At 41.6% G+C, this 21315-nt stretch overlaps 1 protein-coding gene across 1 annotated transcript in view; it reads right to left on the bottom strand.

Annotated features, from left to right (window-relative positions):
* CSMD3 (CUB and Sushi multiple domains 3) overlaps positions 1–21315 on the bottom strand; it is a 1052627-nt gene that overhangs the window by 407854 nt on the left and 623458 nt on the right. Inside the window, exons 22-26 of the mRNA XM_075270295.1 lie at positions 19138–19326; positions 11294–11463; positions 5607–5763; positions 4399–4590; positions 3809–3935 (exon numbers count right to left, since the gene is read on the bottom strand). Of these exons, the coding sequence (XP_075126396.1) occupies positions 3809–3935; positions 4399–4590; positions 5607–5763; positions 11294–11463; positions 19138–19326 (835 nt within the window). The remainder of the gene's footprint in view (positions 1–3808; positions 3936–4398; positions 4591–5606; positions 5764–11293; positions 11464–19137; positions 19327–21315) is intronic.

The following is a 21315-nucleotide window of genomic DNA, read 5'->3' as shown; positions in this document are numbered from 1 at the left end:
GAGATTAGAGAGATAGATAGACAGATAGATAGATAGATAGATAGATAGATAGATAGATAGATATTAGATAGATAGATAGATAGATAGATAGATATTAGATAGATAGATAGATAGATAGATAGATAGATAGATAGGCGATAGATATTAGATAGATAGATAGATAGATAGATAGATAGATAGATAGATATTAGATAGATAGAGATTAGAGAGATAGAGAGATAGATAGATAGATAGATAGATAGATAGATAGATAGATAGATAGAGATTAGATAGAGATTAGATAGATAGAGATTAGAGAGATAGCTAGCTAGCTAGATAGATAGATAGATAGATAGATAGATAGATAGATATTAGATAGATAGATAGATAGATAGATAGATCCTGTCTATAAGTCTATATACGGAACTTTCTAGTTAATGCAGTCTTGTGATTACAGCAGCCTCAACGGATCCAATCAATGTGTACAAATGTACTATAACTGTGATAGGTAAATTTAATGAGGTTTATACAGTGACCGTTCTCCCGCTCCTCTGTATACTGTCTACTTTACCTTGGCAGCCAATAAGAAAGAAAATTCAGTTTGTGAATTAGACAAAACAGAGATTTGCAGCACAAACTGTTGAAATTAAGGTTAATTATTGTAATAAAAAAAATAACCATCTTATCCATATTGAACTTTTAGAAAATGAAAATCCTCGGAATCTTTCTATTGCGGGTAGAAAGAGAAATCCACTGTTAACATTCCCATATGTGTGTTTTATTTGCTTGCGTTTTTGTTACTTTAGATTCTTTAATGCAATTACTAGACGCTAATGTCGGCTGCTATTCTCTGCTCAATACTGTGATTATATGTGTAACACAACAGATCTGAGGCAGTTGTCATGATTAATTAGCCATACTCCCATACGGATTAGTTGTGGGATTTCACTGTACTGCCTCACATCATTTTCAGTACTGTTTGTTCCAATGAACAACTACAAACCACATATTACATACATAATTATGCAGATATTTAAAATCACTGCCATTACCAGTATAATAAACCTTTGTTACATTATTAAGGCTGATCTCCCATCCAAGTTACCGGAATTCAGCTCAGGGCTTTCATTGACAGAAGAGGCGGCTATTTCTGACCATAAAAGGATTGTAATAGAAGAAAGCAATTTCATTCTTTGTAGATAATTCACAATTACAGTTTACGGACTTTACAGCGGTCATTGCAATAGATACACGGTAACATCGGATTCAGGTTACAGTCAAAGATTATTATTTTATAAAAAAAAATATGGTATAATTCGTGTATTAGATCTTGTTGCTTTTTGAGATATCTATTTGTTACTGAGGGAGAAGCTGAGCCTTGGTGGTGTGGACCATCACCTGTCCTACTGGATCCTAGACTACCTGACAAACCGCCCTCAGTATGTGAGAGCCCAGGACTGTGTGTCTGACACTGTGATCTGTAGTACGGGGGCACCACAAGGTACAGTCCGTGCCCCATTTCTCTTCACACTGTACACTGCTGACTTTAGGCACAACTCCTCCAGCTGTTACTTACAGAAGTACTCCGATGACTCTGCTATAGTCGGCCTTATCACTGATGGTGACGATAGGGAATACAGAGACTTAAAGTGGGACTTTGTTGAATGGTGCCAGCGGAACCACCACAGGATTAATGCTGGGAAGACCAAGGAGATGGTGGTGGACTTTAGCAAACGGAGAAGGGCTCCAACCCCGGTGGAGATCCAAGGGACATGCATTGAGATAGTCAGGACTTATAAGTATCTGGGTGTGTTCCTCAATAATAAACTAGACTGGGCTGATCACCTGGAGGCGCTGCACAGAAAGGGCCACAGCAGACTCTACCTGCTCAGGAGGCTGAGGGCCTTCGGAGTCCAGGGGACACTTCTTAGGGCCTTCTTCAACTCTGTGGTTGCTTCAGCCATCTTTTTCTGTTTGGCCTGTTGGGGGATTAGTATATCAACCAGGGACAGAAATAGACTTGACAGGCTGATCAGAAGGGCCAGCTCTGTCCTGGGGAGCCCCCTGGACCCAGTGCAGGTGGTGGGTGACAGAAGGATACTGTCTGTGGTGACCTCCATGAACAAATCCCACCCCATGTATGGGACCTTGATGGCACTTAGCAGCATTGTAAGTGACCTTCTGCTTCACCCCAAGTGTGAGAAGGAGCTATCGCAAGTCCTTCCTTCCAACCGCGACCAGGCTGTATAATCTACATCAAACCAAGCGAAGATCACTCTGCACAGAGAACTAATGATTATGACTATGAAGTCTTCCTTCTTTCTTCTTCTCCTCCTTAGCTGCTATGGACTCCTAGTATATCTTCTCTTCTCAGCATATGTTTGTCTACTACTGTAATATATTACTGTGTATTATCCTGTATCTGTATTACTATGCTGCTGTAACATGCTGAAATTTCCCCACTGTGGGACTAGTAAAGGATTATCTTATCTTATCATTGAGTATGAACCTTCTATGTTCCCTTTGAGTAACGCTCAAGGAGCAAGATGAGAACTCTCCCAAAAACCAGAGCAAATTCTTAGGTTTTGGAAGTTAGGCTGGGTTCATAGTAATGTTGGGGTGTCTGTTGTTCTTCTCCGTCAAGACCAATGGACACACAGACAACTAAAATAGTGGACACAAACCCTATTGACTATAAAAGGGTTTGTCGGTGACACAATTTTTTAAATTTTTAATGGACACTGTAACAGAGTCTTACAAAGTCAATAAGTACAGAGTTCCATCATGTTCAAGACAGGTCCATCAAGAGGATTTACATCCAATAAGCCTATAAAAATAGCAACTGTTGTGTGTCGTTGTTGTACTGTATTGTATCTGTAACAACAGGTCAATAATAACATCTTTACATTGGTGAATAAGAAGGAAGAGGACTGCAACAAAATTGGCTGTTCTTTGAAGTGAAAGGCACCATAGTGCCATGAATATTTTTAATTAGATTTTATCCAATGTCAAATTCAAAAAACATATGAACATAAGAAGGCATGCAATATAGATAGCGATACTCTATAATGCTGTGTTGAATATAAATAAAAAAAATTACATTCTAGAAATTTCTATTTGCTTCTGCTGACTTCTATAGTTGTACCAAGGGCACAAACGCATCAGGGCGCTGGTATTTATGAGAGGATGAAAAGGATCCTGCACCACGGCACAGGAGGAAGTTCATATTAATTAAAAATAATGTTTATAAATAAATTGATAACTTTTAGAAAATGTATGGACCCCATACAGTGGCATTTCAGGGTTAGGAAGTGGGCCCTTGTATATATTTTTGTACTTTGCCATTTGTAAGGACAGGTTCACATCTGTGCCTGGTCTCCGCTTTAGCCAATCCGGCGGGTTTCCATCTTCTGCCCCTAGAAACAGAACAGGGGACGGAAACCTGGCGGTCACTTTTCAAACCCATTCATTTGAATGGGTTTGCAAAGTGACTGCTCGTGTGCGTCTTCTGCCTCTCCTCGGCGAAACCGATTTTTTAATCGGACACAAAGTCGGACATGCAGGACTTTGTGACCGGTTAAAAAAACTGGTTTCACCGCGGACAGGCAGAAGACGTTCTCAAGTGGAGACTTTGCAAACCCATTCAAGTGAACGGGTTTGAAAACTGACTGCCAGGTTTCCATCCCCTGTCCAGTTTCTTGGGGCAGAAGATGGAAACCCGCCGGATTGGCTAAAGTGGAGACCGGGCGCAGACTTTTGACTTTTAGTAAGAAAGTTCAAAGTTGAATTTCCTATAAAATTTAATGTAATTGAAAACGTAATCCTTTACCTTACAATATTGCCCAGGTCCACTTCAATCACCCAAGTGCAGCGTAGATTATTGTCATACGGAAAAGGGTATCCAGGTGACAAAATTCTGCCAGATGACTCTCCTTTAAAGCGACCACCACATTCAGCTGATGGGAGATAATAAATATCTAATTAATGTCGTAGTGAACATAATGGTAAATGGTAAAGACTATATTAAATTTATACAGGAAAGAATAGATATTATGGCAAAAACCTCTGTATGCGTCATCCTCAATCTGCCATTACTGCTCTTCTTTCATTATATATTGGAGAAAATTACAACTAATGGTCTATGGTTAATACACCATTAGTAATTATAGTATCACAATTCCCTTAGACTCTGGTTACTCTGTCATTAGAGACTCTGTTGGTTCCATTATACATTATGGTATGAATATCAGAACATTCAGCTATTACGGTCATACTCCATAAAAGTCAATGTAGTCTGTCAGGGGCCAGTGGGATCTACTATAGGAAGAACCAACAATGTGAATAGGAACAGAGCCTTGTCTAATGGGATCACTAGGAAAGTCAGTTTTACCAAAAATAATCAAAGTATATGCATATTACCAATACAGGATGGTAGTGGGTAGTCCCATGCCCTCCTCTCTCCAGTCATACATTTTAACAGACTGCTTCCATGGAGAGTGTACCCAGGGTTACATCCATAGATGATGGTGCTTCCAGCAAAATGTCCCTGGTCACTGATTTTGTATCCAAACTGTGGAACGCCGGGATCTTCACAATGTGACAGCTCAAAACCTGAGAAGACGGTAAAACATATCCACTAAGCAAGAAGGATATTGACTGTATCTCATGTATGAGTAAAGGAGACATGGTATGTAAAAGAAAGGCATAGTTGTGTCCGAAATTAATGTCCCAATACTCTCTTTCCCAGAACACACTCTTGAATTATTGGCAAGTATGATATAGGTTTGTCCTTCTAGACGGCAGAGATGATACTGGCTCTAGCTGCCCATGTGATGGATAATAAGGATAAGCAATTTGGTCCATAACAAACTGAACCTATTCCAAATTTTCTAAAATTTTAGGGTTTGCAGCATACCAACTACTTCAGACCCCAGAGTATAACAAAAAGAGACTAATGGGAGATATCTAAACAAAGTCATTCACACTTCTCAAGGGCTCTGTTGAAAAGTCTGCTGCAGGTCCTCGTCCTCCTCTGGCCTTTTACAGCCTCGGTATCGGTGACCCAGACACTTAAATGCAAGCGCCACGATTTCAGCACACCCTAGGTGACTGTTGAGGCCAAATCACAGGCCTCAGCAGTTCCCCAAGGCCATTGGCACCATTCAGAAGGCCAAAATGGACCCAAACAGGATGGGGACCTGTACGAGATTCCATGACAGAGCCCAGAAGAGGTCAGTATGATTGTTTGTTATGTTTACACATCCTCTATATATCTACTTATTATACTCCTGGGTATGAAGAAACCACATAGTATACCAATAACAGTTCCATTGAAACTGCGGGGCGAACCTTGAGAATATTTGTAAGATAAGTCTTGCAAGGATCGCCCAACATCAACTGATATGCTAGCAAATAGGAAAAGAGTGCAGAGTTAGAATTAAGATTCATTATGGTGTCCGATCAGGAGATCACAGGAGGCTGACATGCAAAAAAGTAAGAATAGCATACATAAAAGAAGATCCAACATGTAATAGAAAACCAGGTTGGGGGGTGGGGGAGACGACTAGTTGTAATTCTGCCGCGTTTTGTGTAAAAAGGTCAAAATAATCCCAACGAGTAATACTCACTCGTATAAACCAACTGGAAACCTTCATCAGTTACTTCTGAATCGGAGTTAAACTCCAACCACAAATGGTTAGATGTGCTACTTAATGTCAGTCCTCTCAAAGATGATGCGGTATAGGCCCCCAATAAGTGCGCTGTGTTGTCTCTCCCGTCATAGATCTGTAATAGAAAGGGATGCATTAATAACCGTCCAAATGGACTTGATAGATTAAGCCAATTTGCCATAAGAAAATCGAAACAACATATTGATGGATGTGGTAATTACCTTATTATGAATAAATTGACACCTGGATATTACCATTCACTATGTCAAAGGGGTGTAACTCTATATATTTTGAAACTGGTTTTAAAGGGATCCTATCATTACAATCCCTTTTTTTCTAACTAACATGTAGGAATAGCCTTAAGAAAGGCTATTCTTCTCTTACCTTTAAACGTCTTCTCCGCGTTGCCATTCCGTTTTCTATCTTTATGTAAATGAGTTCTCCCGCAGCACTGGGGGCGTCCCCATTGCTGTGAGAACACTCTCCAGCACCGCCTCCATCTTATTCTGGAACAGGCCTCTACGCGTCCCCTTCCGACTTGACTTTCAATCTTCTATGCATGCGCAATCGGCTCTGCTAGTGGGCAGAGCTGACTGCACCTGCACATGGTCATTTTTTTGTGGCCGTTTCCTACAAGAGCTCGCATAAGCAGCCACAAAAAAATGGCCGTGCGCAAGTGCAGTTGGCTCTGCCCACTGGTACACGTAGAAGATTGAAAACCAGGCTGGAAGGGGACGTGTAGAGGCCTGTTCCAAAATAAGATGAGGCAGTGCTGGAGAGTTCTCTTGCAGTATTGGGGACGCCCCCAGTGCTGTTTGATGGCTGAGGCCCACCCCCAGTGCTGCGAGAAAACTAATTTGCGTAAAGAGTGGATGGAAAACAGGATATCTGTCGAACGGCGGTGAGGAGAAGACATCTAAAGGTAGGAGAAGAATAGCCTTTCTTAAGGCTATTCCTATGTGTTAGTTAGAAAAAAAGGGATTCTAATGACACGATCCCTTTAAGGATGTCAGATTGTGTAGGGACACACCCCTACTGAAGAAGACCAAAATGGAGCAACTGAAGAGGACTGAAATGGAGGGCTGATGCAATGAAAGAGGTCAGGAAAGCTGAGAGAAAGCATCAGTGTTTATTATTTCCCCGCATCTTCCCTGAGCCCCGCTTATTATACATTAGAGTCTTAAGAAATCCTAGAATATGATAATGGAATTTCCGGTTTGAAACAAAATAGCAGGATGACCTCGTGAGTATTTGTGAACCAAATCTTGCAAGGTTCATCCATTTCTAATAAAGATGCTTCCGACTTGTTATTTTCATGGGAAATATAAGTGTTGTAAGTGTTTAGAAGAGACATGTCATTAGAGGTGATAGATTCTCTTTAACAAAAATCCTCTTGAAAAGGAAGCTCACTGCCAAATATAAGCCTTATCGCTTACCTCCAATTATACACAACAGCTTTTCATAAATGAATAGAACAAGTGACTATAAGAAAGCTTGCAATATATTTTATTAGAGTCATGTTTCCTTCAACACTTATCAGGAAAAATTAGTTTTACATAGAAGTCTATGGAGGGGGTGTTTGCTGGAAAAGACACAGAAATAACTTCAGCTGCAAAACTCTCCTGTGCTGTGAGTGATGGAGCTCCTTTGACATTGCTTTATCTTTAAGAAAACACTCACAGAATGAGGCAATAAATCAATTAATAGTCTCCTCCCCACACCCCTCTCCATAGACTTCTGTGTGTCCGCTGTGTATGGAAATGGATAAATAAAACAGGCAGTGTGAATGAAGATAAGGTGAAGGAGAGAATTCATGGAAAAAAAAATAGGGTTTCTGAGCTTATAGAGAGGGATTTCAACTAAGAGCAGGTTCACACCTGTGCTCGTTCTCCGCTTTGTGGGTTTCCGTCTTCTGCCCGAGAAACTGATATCTTTTTCAGTATGTCTTTATAGAATGGGAGGAAATTCACGCAAACACGGGGGGAACATACAAACTCCTTGTAGATGTTGTTCCTGGCAGGATTCGAACCCAGGACTCCAGCGTTGCAAGGCTGCAGTGCTACCCACTGAGCCACCGTGTCATCTCAGTCACATATGATATCTGTCATTCTTTAGAACCTATCATGTCTGGGCATGATTCTCTTATTACATGGATTATCTTATTACACGGACAACCCACTAGTTTATATTGCAGATTTCAAAAACGGCAATGCTTCACTTAATCAGTAGTGGCGCTCTAGGCCTATTAAGTATAGACTTGCAGGCACTCCAAGTGCACCATATACGATCCATGCACTTGGCAATAGTGTGTCCATGGATCCTGATGCTTAATAATTGAGAAAATTCTCTAAATTCAAGGCGATCTCAATAGATTTCATTGTCAGCTGGGACTAAGGTTACACACTGACTTCATAGTAAAACATAGGAACTAATTTTATTGTACATTTGTAAGTTAATTTGTAAATAAAGTCTTAACACTTTGAATAAATTCCAATGATCAGTTTGCCTCGGGGCATGACAGCAGAACAATGGAAAGCCACGCAAGATAAATTACTTTTGAAATGAACTTGGAACGGGGCCGAAGTTGAAGACAACTGTTCTTGAAAAACTAGTGAAGCAGCACACGGTTCTGTGAATGCATTTTGACTAAACCATACTAAGAATTATTCAGCGGAGAATCGGGGTTTCGGATCCATCATCCGGGAGAATTAATTACACGGTGTATGTCCAAAATGACATTAAATATCTATTTAACCGCACTAAAAGATTCCCTGCTCAATTTCAGAGGAATATTCAGAGTGTAAGATTTCCATTTTTGCAAAGATATATTCTTCAATTATAAGTTTTAGATGTTGAGCCTTGTAATCCATCTGCAAGTCCTAGCAAGAGAAACAGGATCTATTGGGATTGTTCTGTTTCGGCAGGGAAATTTGGCCACCCGTGATAGCTGTCATATACTTTCACTATACAGATATGTAACATACTAACATAGCTGATGAGGTTGGATAAGGAGACACAAATTAAGCAAGTGCAACCTATAAGAGACACAACATTGCAACCTATAGACCTATCATGTTGTCTCCATACGGAAGACGACAATTGCCCCATCAGAGGGAAAAAAAATCCCTTCCCAACCCCAGAATAAAACCTTGTATCAATATCCCATCTCACAATACTAGATTCAATAGTTTGTGATATTTTTGCTTTCAAGAAAGTCATCCACACCCGGGGCAACACGGTGGCTCAATGGTTAGCACTGCTTCCTTGCAGCGCAGGAGTCCTGGGTTCAAATCCTGCCAGGAACAACATCTGCAAAGAGTTTCTATATTCTCTCCGTGTTTGCATGGATTTCCTTCTATTCTACAAAGACATACTGATAGGAAAAAAATGTACATTGTGATCCCTATATGGGGCTCACAATCTACATTGGAAAGAAAGTAAGTCATCCACACCCCTCTTTAACTTGTACAGGTTATCAGCCATGACAGCGAGTTCCACAATCTCACCACTCTAAGAAACTAACTTTTCCTTTAGATGTGGAGGATGTCTCTATGTAGTCTTGTGGGCACCGCTGCAATCTTTTGTCCGGGCCCCCTACCTCATACCAACAATGAATTCTTCATAGTGATGGTTACAGATGCTAAGCAGTTTAATTCCCCTTAGTGTGGTTACGGTAATCTGTGAGTCTCCTTGGTTTACAGGCCACATGGAAGCTGCAATCTCAATACTGATGCCAGTGTTTATGGACCACCTAAGATTCCTGGGCCACCGGTGGGACTGCACCCTCTGCACCCCCTCAAGTTACAGCCCTTCTTCTATGTCACAATTACAGGCTGAGATGTAAAGAGATAATACTTGTGATACACATATCTAGGCATTTTCAGCCAAGAGGACCAGTAAGGACTTCCAATGTTTGGCCAAAAGCATATCTGTTCTCAGTTGGGACAGTGGATTAAGCTACTGTCAGATACCTCCAGCAGTGGCTTATCCCTGACAAAAACAAAGGATTAGAGATGAGCAAACAGTAAAATATTCTATATTCGTTTCGAATAGCCCCTCAATATTTAACTATTCGAAGGAATATCAAACCCCATTATAGTCTATGGGGAAAAAATGCTCATTTCAGGGGATCCCACACTTCGACTCAAGAGAGTCACCAAGTTCACTATGACACCACAGGAAATGATGCCAACACCCTGGAATGGAACTGGGACAGCAGGGGAATCATGTCTGGGAGCACCTAACATGCCCAAGTCACTGTATTATGTTGGGATCCCTGTCAGCTTGTGATATGCGAGAGCTGACTTTTTCCCATAGGAATGCATTGACCAGCATTGATTGGCGGCCGGCACTTAACCCCTTGCTGTTTGGCCGATCCCATTCATTCCTATGGGAGCGAGGTATTTGAAACTAGATTTAGAATACTACTTGAATCAACTGTAAAAGGGATATCCTATCAGTGGTCTTAGAACCTCAACCAATCAATATTTCTGTCAATATTTATTTATTTATTTTAACAAAGGTGCCCTTATTGTACATATAAGAAACCACAGAATTTTCCTAAGATCACCTGATGGGCCATTTTAAAACATTGGTGGGCCCAGTTCAAAGGTTTCATAAATGGGTCCCCATCACGACCCCTTAGAAAGACCTGACCCTCACAAATTGTAATGCCCTGTTTGTGACTCCCACATGGTATAATGCCCCTTAGTGGCCATCATACAGTATAATGTCTCCTTACCAGGTTGTCCCCCACAAGACTCTAAATGCAGGACTGTTCCGCTGTCCCAAGGGGGCCTCCACTACCATAGAGCCTGGAGTAAGTGAACAGTTGGCACTATGGTTAAAGCAGCCCTGATTGCAATGATCCTTACCAGACTCCCACTGTGTTGTCTCATTACAGGCAGATTTTCTCAATCTCATTGTAACTCTTCTATGAGCAGTTCAATCAGTGTGGTCAGGGGGATTTATATGTCAGAAAGCGGCACAACTTTGGTGCACAGTCCCAATACGACGTATAGGTGCACCACTTTGTTTACACCACTTGATTGCTACTCCTTAAGGAAGTTGGTGAAGCAGGAATCAAAACAGGCCATGGCGGGAATTTTCTATAATTTGTTCTAGAAAACTGTCTATAGCTGGTGTAGATGTCAATTCTGGTGCAAAGAGCCACCCAAAATGCATCAGAATTAATACGAGGCCATCGCTTCTAGATAACACCTCCAAATGTCAATGGTTAATTCCATTCTTAACTCCTCATCCAATTTTGTAACAAATTTTGTAAGCATGTGAACGCAATTTTTATATTCCCATTCACAAGCTTCAAAAAGAATCAAGGCTAATATGTTCTGGTCTATGAACATGCACATTTATTCTGATGGAAAATCCAATAACAATGCAATAATAATGGGGATAATCCATACGCAGATCCGTTGACCCATCTAAATACCGGCCTCAGATTTATTACAGTAGGAAAAACTTGCAAATGGAAAATCCTTGATGTGTGAACATAGGCAAGGAAGGTGTCGTATTTATCACTTTTTTCCCAAAAAATTCTAGTAATTCCAATGCAAAAAATTTCAGTCCTTATGAGGTTAATATAGTTTAGAACTCAAATATTTAACGTAATGTGAAAAATAACCTACTTTTAGTACATCTCCTTGTGCTAAATGAAATGTCCTGGCTGAAATATTGATTCCCTTTCCTGCTTGAACTTGAATGCTGTAAATACATTCATGATTATTTTCATAGTTCAGTGGGTAATTCGGAGACAGCAGAATTCCTTCATTATTTGTTGCAGATGCTCCGCACTCAGCTGCAGATAAAACACAAAGTGAGAGAAGACATGTTAATAGGCAGTACCGAGCTTCATAACTGCTTTTCCCAATGAAACTGTAAAACATAACTAAGCACATTAACATAATTACCAACCTGATCCCTCTAAACTGGAGGCTTTAACATTCTCCGCTCAAGCACAATTGTCTCACTCGAGGGGATGGAGAATTCCCTGAAGTGGTATAACAGGTAAGGCGGGGATGCTATTTGGCTACATTGTAAGGATAATTATTTTAGATTAATAAGGAATAATATGTAGCCTAAGCTTGATCGCCAGGTTACTGGTTAGGTAGGAACATGTTATAAATGGCCTACGTGTTCTAATACGAATATAACTAGGAGTTTCTTAAATATTTAATTTGTTAAACCAGCCAGGCACAATAAATGTGGGCGATCGGTTGTGGAATGGTTCGTAGGAAAATCCGACTGTCGACATGTCCAACATACTCGACTAAATTGGGTGATAGTTTAGAAAAAATGTAAACCAATGGATGGCTTTGGTCAAAATGGTAATTAGAGATGAGCGAGTAGTGTTCGATCGAGTAGTTGTTCGATCGAATACTACGGTATTTGAAATACTCGTACTCGATCGAACACTACTAGCTGTTCAAAGTTTAAGGTTCGATGCAGAACCAGCGTTGATTGGTAGAATGCTATACATTCTTCCGGCTGGAATTCACTCTGCCTAGGCATCCGCAGTCAGCTTTGCTCAGGCGTTGGGCCGGGCAGAGCCGACCATGCAGTCGGCTCTGCCTAGGCCCCGATGCCTAGGCAGAGTGAATTCCAGCCAGAAGAAGACGCGGGGACGCTGCTCTGGGAGAAGACTTCAAGGAGAATCCAGCCCGACCATCACTCATGGACTTGGTAAGTATAATGTTATCGAATTTTGCTTACCCCTGAAACGAGCATTTCCCCCCCATAGACTATAATGGGGTTCGAAATCCGTTCGAACAGTCGAACAGTGTGCGGCTGTTTGAATCGGATTTCGAACCTCGGACATTTTAGTGTTCGCTCATCTCTAATGGTAATGGTTGGCTCTATCATTCCAAATATGTGTAGGGTCAGATGACGGCCAAAAAAAAATCAACCTGACATCACTTTTTTTGGTCGATAGGTTGCTGAATGGGAATTCACTTATAATTTCTAGTGACTGGAAGTCTAAGGAGTTGAACTATCAGTTTCGGCTAACCATTATCTGGTGCCTATGGCCATCTTATATGTTTTTTTTATGTCATGGCTCAGATCCCATTGGCTTTAACAAAACTGAGTTTTAATGGCTGTGCACAGCTACTCTACAAGGACAGGAACCAACTGATTCCGACGCTGTGCTGTGTATAGTACAAATGTTAGAAGTGGACAAAAACTGTGTGAACGCTGGCTGCCAGCTCGCCACTGATCTGATATTTATGGCTTATTCTAAGTATAGGCTATAAAAAATTCCCTTTAGGCTAAGGCCCCATGGGACGATACGCAGCGATAAAGTGGGAACGCATTGCGGTTCTTTCCACAGTGCTTTAAACAGAAAGTTCACAGAGTTTTCCTCCACGGACTTTCTGTTACCATTATATCTATGGTAAAGTTGCCAGCGTTTCTTTAGATATAATTGACTAGCTGCCATTTCCAAAACCATACCCACAGACATAATGTAAAACAAGGTTAGCCACCAAGGGAGATTCACTCTGTACCATAAGTGAAACAAACTTGCAGCAGTTACCTGATACTACTATGGTCTGACTACTCTATCCTCTCCATACATATCAAGTCCTCATTAGGGCACAAGGCCTTTTCTCAGTTGCCCTGTCTATTTCTCCCATTATCTACTCTGAGCTGTTAACCCAATACTCACTACCCCCAGCACATCACACTATGGTATCATCCAACAATGATCACCAAAATATAAAACACCCAAATCAATAATTATAGTAAAAAGTTTAAGTAAAGCGTAATTCACAAAGAAAGATGGAAAAGCAAACATGTGTAGTGAGTAATATAAGAGGTAAATGGCCTAGGGTTCATGTACCCTCCACCTCAATTGTTGAAATGTTAGAATTTCGGATTCAGAAAAAAACATGTGCCCTTGTCAAGTACATGAGGGACTCATCCAAAGCACACGTGTTATGTGCATTGAGCAGGTTTGGCTTCAGGTACCATCTTTATACTGATGACACCCAATTATACACATCTTCCCATGACATCACCCCTGCACTCATACAGAACACCAGCAACTGTCTTTCTGCTGTCTCTAATATCATGTCATCGCTCTATCTGAAACTAAATCTCTCTAAGACTGAACTACTACTGTTTCCACCATCTAATAGATCTGTCCCTGATATATCCATTGTAGTCTCAGGCCTTACTATAACTCCTAGGCAGCAGGCCCGCTGCCTCGGGGTCAAGTTTGACTCAGACCTTTCCTTCACCCCTCATATTGAATCGGTCTTCCCCTTACTAAACTCATCACCCTCATCCACAAGGCTCTCCATAATGCCGCACCTCCCTACATTTCCTCCCTCATCTCAGTCTACCGCCCAACCCGTGCTCTCTGCTCACTCAATGACCTAACACTTACATCCTCTATTATCAGAACCTCCCACGCTCGTATACAAGACTTCTCCCGAGCTGCACCACTTCTCTGGAATGCTCTACCCCGGACAATCAGATTAACTCCCAATTTCTACAGTTTCAAACGCAAACTAAAGACATATCTTTTCAGACAGGCCAATCACAATTTCTAATGTAAACCCTTCTGTACTATAATTCAAATCCCCAAAATTTAACCCTCCTCTGTCCCCGCTCCCACATTACCGCACATGATATGATGTCATTTCAGGCTAACTTTATATTTCCAAGCTCCATCCACATGTTAAAGGACACCACTAGTGACGGCTCATAAAGTTTTGTGTTTGTATAATGACAGTCACCTCTATTACAGAATTATCTGACCCCCTGTATAAGCAATGCCGCCCCTGCTACCTCTTGTGTCACCCCCTCTACCTCATAGATTGTTAGCTCTTGTGAGCAGGGCCCTCAGTCCCATTGTGTGAAATGACTTTCTTTGTAATGCATCTTTCTGTCTGTATTTGAACCCTACAAATTGTACAGCGCTGCCGAATATGTTGACGCTATATAAATACAATTTGTTATTATTATTATTATTATTATTATTATTATTATTATCAGCAGCAGGTGCAAAGTCTACCATGATCTCTTCTAATTTGGCACAAATATTTTCACTGGTCACTTGTACCTGGGCATGATAATAAAATGACTTCTGTCACAGATAGAGGAGGTTCTGTGAAATAAAGTCTATCTGCAGGATGGTGCAGCTTCACATTTCCATTTGGAAATTTTCTGATACCTGAATGACGGTCTAACAAAGTTGGATTGGCCAGACCCAAATCAATGATTCACCAATGGCGTACAGACCTCTACGATGGCCATACTTCTCACCCTGCAAGTTCTTCCTTTCGGGCTACATTAAGGACATCAAGCTTACTTACCTAGTCAACAATAAGATCTGAATGACCTAAGAAAACACATCACTGAAACTGAAGAGTCTTAGGATATATTGGAAAGTGCCTGGACAGAACTGAACTACCACCAAGACATCTACTGTGCCACCAATGGAAATCACATTGATCGCTTATAATTTATGGAAAAAACTGGGGCAGAGACTATTTTTTGGTAACAAATTTGTGTAATAATCTTTTGGCTATGAATACCGAAGCTACAATTTTGCAAAAATTTCTGTTTGTATCCTCCTGTACAATAAAAAAGTAAAAAAAAATTGCCATATTCATTATACTGTATATCCAGCACTACCGGTGGATGGCTAAACGTTTGGTCCATTGAATTAACGCCAGTCCCTTCAGTATCTCAATAGGACCAATGACTAGACTTCTAGAATGAGCAGAAATTTATATCAAGTTATACTGAATCTTTTCCTACAAAACTATATATCAATCTGCTCAGCTCTTATGCCTACGGCAAGCTGCCTGACGATCAAACTTTATTTTCAATGTACCTTTTTTCCTATCGAAAATCACAGACTAGACAAATTATGTGACATCATGGTGAAATATACCAAATGATGAACCAAGTTCCTAAAAATAATAGGCGAGGAGTCTTAGAGGTCTGAGTTTTCAAAGTTCTCTTTTTGACATTTTCCTCACACCCCGGTTGGGCAGTAGTGATTACTTGGAAGTGTTGATCAACCATAGGTACATAATGCCTCCAGCTCAGCTTTACTGGATGTCACAGCTTCTGCCGTTGTTTGAGGACATTAACTTTCTATTTCCACTGCTCTCATTTACGGTGAAAACTTTTCTCCAAGATGACTTGCCTGTGGGAGAGTTTCGTAAAGTGATCTTTTAAAGCAAATTCCAAGAAGACTGTGATAGATGATAGAAAAAAAGGTAATTCTATAGGACGTCGTCGGTGTTTCCTGCAATTCTTTGGTAATCGTGTGTAATTGAAAATCAGATTTAAAGTTTTATTGCAAAATCTAAAGTTTTCGGGCAACTTTTCACATTCCACCAACTTGGTGTTGCTGTCACGTTCGTGTCTATGCCCAGACCCAAAATTCGGACCACAGACTGCACCGCTAAGGGAACAGGGGAGGGAGACTTTCCCTGGCACTACGGCGGCTGGCTAGGCGCTGCCTGCGGTTGGTGGTCAGCTGTTCCCAAGCTAGCCTTGGTCCCGACAACTCCTGGCTCTCTAACACGAAGGCCTAGCCGACAGATAGGGCGAGAGCTACAAGAGAGCTAGGGACTGGGGATGCTAAGGTGGTCACCCCTGCAGAAATCAAGGTGCAGCTGCAGACAAAACAAACAGGATGGGAAGTGCTGGACAACAGACACGCAGCACAACACAATACACAACAAGAGAATGAGGAGAGGGACAGTGGAGAGGTGAGGAAAGGGTTAACACAGGACTGGGGCAAAACAAACTGGAACCCAAACTTCCTCACAAACAACAAGACAGTGGCAGGCAATCAGAACTGAAGGACTCACACACGAGGCAACACTCACACCACTTCCAAGTCAGCTTTAGTTCCAAAACATTCCTCTTCTCTGAGCCACAAATTCTATGTTGGATACAACGAAAACCGGCAACAAGTGAAGCCAGCCCTCCTCCTTATACAGGCCCCGGAAGCGTCCGATAGGACAATGGTAATGACCAACACTTGAGGCTCAATCTAAAGAACCTCAAGTATATTCTGAAGGCCAATACCAAATGTAGAAACGGATGGCCCAATTGCAAGGAAACCACCAAAAGACCACAGAACACCGGATCAAATCCCCACCAGAAAAACACACAACTTAATCACTAAACTTTTTTTTACGGTTTTGTTGACAAAGATATGTCAGAGCTCTTTATTTGTGGGGTAAATTGTACTTATCAGTAGAGAATAAGCGAATAGTATTCGATTGAGTAGGTATTCGAACGAATCCTACGGTATTCAAAATACTTGTACTCGATCGAATACTACTCTTATTCGCAGTAAAGTTTCGATTCAGAACCAGCGTTGATTGGCTGAATGCTATACAGTGTACAGCATTTGGCCAATCAACGATGATTCTACCAGAGGCTCGTCTGTGACAAGGCGGAGTCTAAGATCGGACCACAGCAGTCTTCATTGTGGTCCGATCTTAGACTCCTCCTCGTCACAGACGAGTCTCCGGCAGAACCAGTATTGATTGGCCGAATGCTGTACACTGTATAGCATTCGGCCAATCAACGCTGGTCAATGCATTCCTATGAGAAAACGTCAGCTCCCGCATAACCGCAAGCTGCCAGCTCTCCCGACTAGCAAAGACAAGCCTGCTGCAGAACCAGCGTTGATTGGCCTAATGCTATACAGTGTATAGCATTCAGCCAATCAATGCTGGTTGTGCAGGAGGGATGCTGCAATACTATCCTGTGGGTCTATCATTCTCCCCGCGCCGTGTCCTACTCCTTCCACTTTGCTTTTAGGGCCGGTTCACAGTAGTGCTTGCCTCCCATCCGGAAGGAGTCCACAGGAGGACCCCCCCACGAATGCAATATCAGCGCAAATGCAAGCGCTGTGCAGTTAAAGCGCACAGACCCCATAGACTATAATGGGGTCTGTGCGCTTTAACTGCACTTCGCTTCTCCTAAACACTCTCCTCCTGCTACTCATGGACTTGGTGACTCTCCTTTATAGTGGTTACCCCTGAAACGAGCATTTTTTCCCATAGACTATAATGGGATTCGATATTCCATCGAGTAGTCGAATATTGAGGCTCTACTCAAAACGAATATCAAATCTCGAATATTTCACTGCTCGCTCATATCTACTTATTAGTGGTAATGTTTGGGGCGTGTGGCTTTCTGATGACTTTTCATTGCTATTTTTTGTTGAAAGTGATGTGACCAAAATCCATTAAGTTGGGCATAACGGTATATATTTTCTTACAGTGTTCATCATATAGGTTAAATGCCACTATTTTTAGATAATGGGGACTTATACACATAATTGTTTGTTTGTTTGTTTTTTGTTTTAGTTATGTGTTTTTAAATTAAAAGCGTTTTTTATTTGTTTATTTTTTGTACTTTATTTTTACCTTTTTGAAATTTTTGTTTTTATTTTTTACCTGTCCCACAAGGGGACTTGAACCTAGGAAACTCTGATCCTCAGTGCAACGTACCGCGATATATTGTACTGCAGCGCATCACACATAGGCTTCCTATGCGTTATAGGGAGCGGTAGTCAGGAGGCCATTGCTCGGTCTCCTGGCTGCCATGGCATCGTCTTGGACCCTGCAATCTTATTGTGGGGGATTCAAGGGGTGGGGTGATTTTGTCAGGTGACCTCCTGGTTGCCATAATCTCTAATGATCACGGCTGTCGAGGGGTTATTCCACCAGTCAGAGTATCTTCTATTGCCTATTCCGGGTCCTTGCCTGTTCAATACAGTTGGGTATCAGAAGTAATGCTGCAGACATAGCTCCTGTACCTGCAGCATTATAGTGAAGGACTATTACAGAGCTGAGCAATAACTATGCACACACAATAGAACAGCGCAGAGAGGGAATGGGTTGTTTGGGAGTATGGGGCACAGTCATCCATTCCCCATAGTACAGGTAAACCCTGTAAGACCAGAGGAGAAAAGAGTGGGGTGGGGGTAACCAGGGCTCAGAATGTTCATTCTGATCATGTGAACCTGGGGTTGGAACCAGACCAGAAAGCAGGCAGGGTGAGCTTAAAGGGGTTGTCTAGTTTAGTAAGCCCTGTGTTAGGAATCCAAAGGTAATAAAGAGAAGTTCCAAATGTCCCATAACCCTAACGACCCCTGGAGGACTTAAGATTGCTGCATATTACATGGACAGACCATTGTTTTGACTGAGAATTTAATAACCCTTTATTATCCCTGTGGTGGCACTATAGGGAAAGTGAGCACTTCCTGCCGAGTTCTTTTATATAAGTATTTTTCCAAAGTGCACAATCCCTTTAAGTGTGCAATAGACATATACTATATATATAAAGAATATAGTTTTAAAAAATGGATCTATGCAATAGAAAATTCTTTCAAAAATTATTTTTTAACTGAGAAACAATACAACTTTATTCAGCAAAATTCTAAATAGTGACTACACAGACAAGCAAATGAAAGCAGCTGACCACGTACCCACACACCTTGGCAGAGGTGCACTCCACACACGACGCCCACCACCAAGACATATGATCTCCGATATTCCTTCCAGGCGATATCCAGATGAGCAGGTAAAAGTAATCATGTCGCCTACTCCAAAATGATTTCCCAGTCTTCTTCCATACTGCGGAACCCCTGGATCCTCACAAGGCTCGAGATTGTACTCTTTAATATAAAAAAATAACAACAATAATTAAAATGTAAAAAAGAAAATTCCAATTTAAGTATCACATTATACTATAGATAGAGGTCATCTCTTCTTTGGTATGAGTCTTTATGATGTATGATTTATCTATTTATTTATTTATTTTTTTCTAACTATTTATTAAAAACTTTAGTAGTATTTTCTTATGTTAGAATTCGGGAAATCTTGACCCCCTATATCCATGATGGCGAACCTATGGCACGGGTGCAAGAGGTGGCACTCAGAGCTCTCTCTTTGGGCACCCATCCGTGGAACAGATTATACTGTGTAGGGACCACTGTGCAGCATATTGTACAGTGTAGAGGTCACTGTGCAGCAGATTATACTGTGTGGAGGTCACTGTGCAGCAGATTATACTGTGTGGAGATCACTGTGCAGCAGATTGTACTGTGTGGGGGTCAATGTGCAGCAGATTATACTGTGTGAGGACCACTGTGCAGCAGATTATACTGTGTGAGGACCACTGTGCAGCAGATTATACTGTGTGGAGGCCACTGTGCAGCAGATTGTACTGTGTGGGGGCCACTGTGCAGCAGATTATACTGTGTGGGGACCACTGTGCAGCAGATTGTACTGTGTGGAGGCCACTATGCAGCAGATTACACTGTGTGGGGACCACTGTGCAGCAGATTATACTGTGTGGGGGTCAATGTGCAGCAGATTATACTGTGTGGTGGTCACAGTGGAGCAGAAAGCTCTATAAAGCCCCATTCGTATGACCATATTTTGCAAGTCTGTAATTGCGTGCAATTGTGGATCCACACATTATTATGGTTAAATTGCCATCTTGGCACTTTGTGATAAATTAGAGGGTTTTGGGTTGCAGTTTGGGAACTCGGTCTCTAAAAGGTTCAACATCACTGCCCTATATGTTACTGCTATTTGTAACTGCATATAGGGAAGTGCATGGCTGATACTGTTATGGGGACACTATTGGTGTCAATGTCAAAGGCACTGGTGTTGGGGGCACTTATGTAGAGATATGCAGGTAGCTACAAGAGGGGGAGAATATTGGGGTATTGTAATTGCCTATATTTCAGGGACCTGATGTTGATTGGAACTCTGCTGGGGGCATCAGGAACTTCAGCTAATCCCTTTATGGAAGAGTGGGATTTATATCTATCAATCCTATACCTAGCAAGCTGTGCTTTATTGTGTGTTCTGGCACCATTCTTAGTCAGCATTAATTTTTTTTTCAGAAATTTGAGTTCTAGTAGCTTTTAGGATTGGACCAAATGCACATTACTGAGCCTTGAGCACCCACAACCCATTTGCCAGTTCACTTGTTGTCCTTCCTTGGGACAATTATGGGAAAAACTACTGCATACTGGGATAGAAACCCGCCACTTTGGAGATGCTTTGACACGGTCATCAAAGCACCACAATTTAACACTTGTCAAGGTTTCTTCTCCACTTCCTATACATTAAAGGGGATATTCGGTTTCGAACATTGATAGCCCATTCTTAGGATCACCGATACTGAGACAGCGCAGCTGGCGGTATTGAAATCTATGGGGCAGCACTGCATTATCTACAGTTTGTATGGTGAGTGGCTCACAGTATGCAAATATTACCACGAGCCCTGTTGTCTTGGTACCAGTGATATGCAGGGGGGGGGGGTCTCTGTATCGATCCCCTGCAAATCTAATACTGAAGGCCTTTCCTAAGGCCCTTTTAACTCCAAGAACTGAATGCTCAGTTTCTGTCAACACTCAATTGCTAATATATCCCACCCCTTGACAAGGAAAGTGTTTTAACCCCTTCCTGACAGCCTCTGTACCAGTATAGGACTTAGTGCTTGCCTAGTCGCTGAATGGCACCATAGTCACCAGGTCTCCTTAGATCGGAGATTGCCCAATTGCAAAAATTCTTTCCTTTAAATGCCACAGTCAAATGTGACCAAGACATCTAAAGACCTGCAGAGTGTGACTCCACCATGTTTTGTAAAA

The sequence above is a fragment of the Leptodactylus fuscus genome, chromosome 4 (genome assembly GCF_031893055.1).
Source record: "Leptodactylus fuscus isolate aLepFus1 chromosome 4, aLepFus1.hap2, whole genome shotgun sequence".
Classification (NCBI taxonomy): Eukaryota; Metazoa; Chordata; class Amphibia; order Anura; family Leptodactylidae; genus Leptodactylus; species Leptodactylus fuscus.
This window is presented reverse-complemented; position numbering and strand designations above follow the sequence as displayed.